The 4,854-nt window shown below is 32.3% G+C and overlaps 1 protein-coding gene across 1 annotated transcript in view; it reads right to left on the bottom strand.

Annotated features, from left to right (window-relative positions):
- The window catches only part of LOC125031114 (uncharacterized protein DDB_G0286299-like), a 3,433-nt gene extending 543 nt beyond the window's left edge, over nucleotides 1–2,890 (bottom strand). The window contains exons 1-3 of the mRNA XM_047621620.1: nucleotides 2,764–2,890; nucleotides 748–1,024; nucleotides 1–242 (exon numbers count right to left, since the gene is read on the bottom strand). The exon at nucleotides 1–242 is cut by the window's left edge and continues 543 nt beyond it. Of these exons, the coding sequence (XP_047477576.1) occupies nucleotides 1–242; nucleotides 748–1,002 (497 nt within the window). The 5' untranslated portion in view covers nucleotides 1,003–1,024; nucleotides 2,764–2,890. The remainder of the gene's footprint in view (nucleotides 243–747; nucleotides 1,025–2,763) is intronic.
- Nucleotides 2,891–4,854: the final 1,964 nt, after the last annotated feature.

The following is a 4,854-nucleotide window of genomic DNA, read 5'->3' on the forward strand; positions in this document are numbered from 1 at the left end:
GTTAATTCTGCCTTGTTTTTCTTGGCTTTTTTGGGCTTTGGTTCTGACGAGTCCTTTTCTTCTGCCTGTGATTTTGACTTCTTCCCTTTCTTTGTTTTACCTTGGGGATTCTTATTAGTCTGGGAGCTGGATGTCTTCTGGACGTCTTTAAGCTTCTTTGGTTTCTTTTCTGCCTTCTTGAGCAGTTCCATTCTGAGTTGCTTATGTGCTTTTCGTCTGGCTTTTAGGAGCATCATCTTCTTCTGCAAAAGCCATAACAAACGGATATTAGCAGAATATATGCTTGGGACTTTAACCTTTTTAAAGATACAATTTACACCCACCCACAAACGTACTTACTTATATATACACATGCATATCAGTCTCCCAATCTATCTACATATCTACCAATATCTATATCTGTATCTGCATCTATATCTTCTTCGCTCTAGGAAAAGCCAAAAGGAAACAACTAAACCAATGGACCAAACAACTAGCCCTATGTTTGATATAGAAAAGTAATTACCCTCCCTTAGACCACTTTACTAGACAACCTAACAATATGCAACTGGTTCAACAATATATATACATTTATATACACACACTTCTCCCTCAAAATGGAAAAGATACATTTTCTTATTTTCCATTGTATATTCTATATACTAAAACATGGTTACAGTGGTAGAAGTACAATTCATTCTTGCACAAGTACTCATGATAACATACCTTCAGCATAACCTCTGCAAGAGAAAAATCTGTATAACTTACTTCTTTTGGTTCTAGGAGTTGTCCTTCAAGAGATGATTTCAGCTTATCATATTCTTCAACAAATTCTTTCTTGACCCACATTCCATCACATTTAGTCATCATGGGATTTTCCTTGTAGTTGAAAGATTTTTTACCGATGGCAGATTTCCTTTTGATTTCCTTGGGCTCTACAAACTGCAAGGGCTTTTTCTTCCATCCTTTATTCTTTGGTTCATTAGTTGCGCCTATTTCTTCATTAAAAACTATATGAACCATTGCTGCTATTCAAAATGTGTACCTGGGGAAGCAAGAAAGTTCAGAGTAAGTAGAGGTTCAAATGCAAAGCTTGCTTTCAGTAAATATTATTGTTAGATTTTTTTTTGGAGTTGGAGTACTACTGAAGACTATTCTCCAATATCAATCATATGACTGGTGGAATAGGAAGAGGACATAGAATAATGTAAATGATTCACTTTTATAGGTTATATCAACCTACCTACCTCTTCCTCTACCAGACCAATGAACTCTTTTTTTTACAGGATTCCTGCTTGTACACATTATAAATGGTAAGCAAAAGGTGTTAAAGTGCAAAAGACTTCAGCATGAACAGTTCAACCTTAAAATGCCTTCAAATAAAAAATCTTCCAACGTTTATACATATTTCCATAGTTATATATAACTCGTGTATCAAAGCATTTATTATTGAATGAAAGACTAATGTTTGATTTTGATCTTTCAAATAAAGCAGGTTTTGAGTGCACATGCCTGCATTAATGAATGAGGCTTGAATGTTTCAGTTTGATCTCAGGTTTTCAGGGAAGAAATGAACACTTAAAGTTTGTAAAATTTGTCTACATTAGATTCCATGGAAAAGATACACATTCTTACTCTTGCCCTTGATCATCCACTGTTCTACCTGTGTTTATAAACACTAACTCAAATGATCTCATCTTGATGTTTGACCATGTGTAAATTACTGACAAGGTATCAAAGGTTAGCATGAGATGGGGTGCAAGGAGAATAGGTGAACCTAGTAAAAAGAAAAAGCTCAAGTATCAAGTGAGTAACAAGGAATGGCTCGTGTATAAGGTGGGTAGGAGATAATTTCCTTCTCATTACCTTTAAATACAGGATGATGATTAAAAGTAACTTTTCTATTTGTTCTCCTTGAGTTTAAATCATGGTATTTGAGGATGATACGCAGAAAAAAGGAGGTTTTGCATTCCAAACTCACGCAACTGTACACTCTGATACCTATAGTACTAATTAGCACCATAATATTAATTTACAACTGAAAAGGTGAAGGAAACTATCTTTACTTTTGTAAAAAAAACAAAAAAAAACTGATTTACTTATACAAAATATAGAACAGAAATCTAACACATTGAACATTCAGTGAACACAATAAACCTATATTTTGCCTACTTATGAAAGAAACCTACAATTAATGTGATATTTTAATTTTTTTTATACTTTCTTTTCTATCATCAACCTGCAAAGGAAATGCTATAGATGAAAAAGGTCTTAAATTTTGTCATTATGAGTAACAACCCTACCTGACAAGGACTTGATTTTCTGCCACACCAGGTATATGACCCAGAATGATCAGTAATAAAACAACTGGATCATGTAACAAAAGGAATGTGTAACTAGGATCTTACTAGTTCATAGACATTATCTATCTACGCGTACAAGAGACAGTGATACCTGGAATGGCAGAAACGAGTCCTTGTTGGGAACTGTTGTATATGTATATCACAATATACACCATATGGTTGTGGGAATCTAAAACTATTCCATTATGCCTGTCCTAAACACGCACAAATCATGATACAATGTGAATAACCGACAAGTCCCTGGTGTCTTGTTAACAAAGCTACTTATATGAAAATTCAGTCTAGTAAAATAAAACAAATAATTACGGCTGTTCCCTAAAAAAAATGCTAATCAAACTAGACAAACTAATATTGTATTTTGATTATATATCTACTACACAAAACAGTATTAATGGGAAGTCCCGTAGAAAAGTACACTAACCTGGAGCCACGCACGTGTTCAGAAGCTTTTACTCACAACAACACTGCGGCGTCGCTTTGGGAAAGAGCGGCGATTCGGCAGCCCGCTTTCCCTTGGGACACGAGAGCCGAGATGATGGTGAAAATTATTATACTAATGATGATGATCTTGATGGCGATGATGATGATAATAATAAGTACGATGATAATGACAAATATTATAATGATAGCAATGATAATAATGATGGTAGCAACAACAATAATTATGATAACAATGATAATGATAACGGTAATGATAATACTAATAACAGTATTACTACTCTTACTACTACTATTATTACTGGTACTACTACTAATAATTACAATAATAATATTAAAAATAATGATAATATCATAATCGTAGTAACGAATATAACATGATAATGATAGCAATAATGATAATGGTAATGATGATGATGATAATGATATCAATAATGATAATGGTAATGATGATGATGATAATGATATCAATAATGATAATGGTAATGATAATAATGATATCAGTAATGATAATACTAATACTGATGATAACGTATTGTCCATCCATACATATTCATAAGTATACACATATACATATATGCACAATCACACACACACACACACACACACACACACACACACACATACACACACACACGCACGCACATACACACACAAACACACACACACACACACACACACGCACGCACGCACGCACGCACGCACGCACGCAAACACACACACAGACATACACAAACAGACACACACACACACACACACACACACAAACACACAGACACACACACACACACACACACATACACACACACACACACACACACACACACACACACACACACATACACACACACACACACACACACACACACACACACACACACACACACACGTACTGTGCATACATACATTTCCATAAGTATACATATATACATATATACACTCTAAGGAACGAAATTCTGTTTGCCAACTTCAACGTTTTAGTGGAGGTGCTTCCAAGACTGATGGAAAACAGTGTGTATATATATATATATTTATATATATACATATATATTTACATATATATACATACACACACATATATACATACATACATATACATACATACATACATACATACATACATACATACATACATACATACATACATACATACATACATACATAAACATATATATTCACACACACACACACATATATATATATATATATGTATATATACATATATATATATATATATATATATATATATATGTAAATATATATACTCACACACATACATGTATGCATGTATAGATATATTATTTATTTATTCATTTTATATGTATATGTGTATTTATATATATATCTGTATATATATACATACATATATGTGTATATGTATAAATATATATATATGTATATATATGTATATATCTATCTATATATCTATGTATATATATATCTATTTATCTATATATGCCTATCTTTCTATCTATATTTGTATGCACAAATATCTATCTAGCTATCTATTTGTGAATACATGTATCTTCCTATACAATATATGTATATGTAAATATTTATATAAATATAAACATATATGCATATATGTATGTATATGTGCTCACACACACACACACACGCATATATATATATATATATATATATATATATATGTATATGATAAAAATATGTACATATATAATATGTATGTATATAAATATATATATATACATATATACATAGATATATATATGTATATATATATGTATGTATGTGTGTATGTATGCATATATATATGTATATATTCAGAACCGCCATTTAACCATTCATCTTTCATTAGTAGAAAAGAGTAACTCGATACAATAGACCAGTATATATAGCCTTCGGCTGCACGTGATTCACAACGCAATCTTCGCATTAACGACACTCAAGGCGAGCGTTCCTCCTGTTAATTGCTTCATTCGTTAGGCAGAATGATGAACTTGGAGTCATTGTGAAACGACCGCGTACTGCTGATGTGCAGAATACTGGTACGCTTTACTCATGGTAATTGTATAATATTTTGTGGAAATGGAACGATTATATCATTGGAAAT

Source organism: Penaeus chinensis, chromosome 12 (genome assembly GCF_019202785.1).
Source record: "Penaeus chinensis breed Huanghai No. 1 chromosome 12, ASM1920278v2, whole genome shotgun sequence".
Lineage (NCBI taxonomy): Eukaryota > Metazoa > Arthropoda > Malacostraca > Decapoda > Penaeidae > Penaeus > Penaeus chinensis.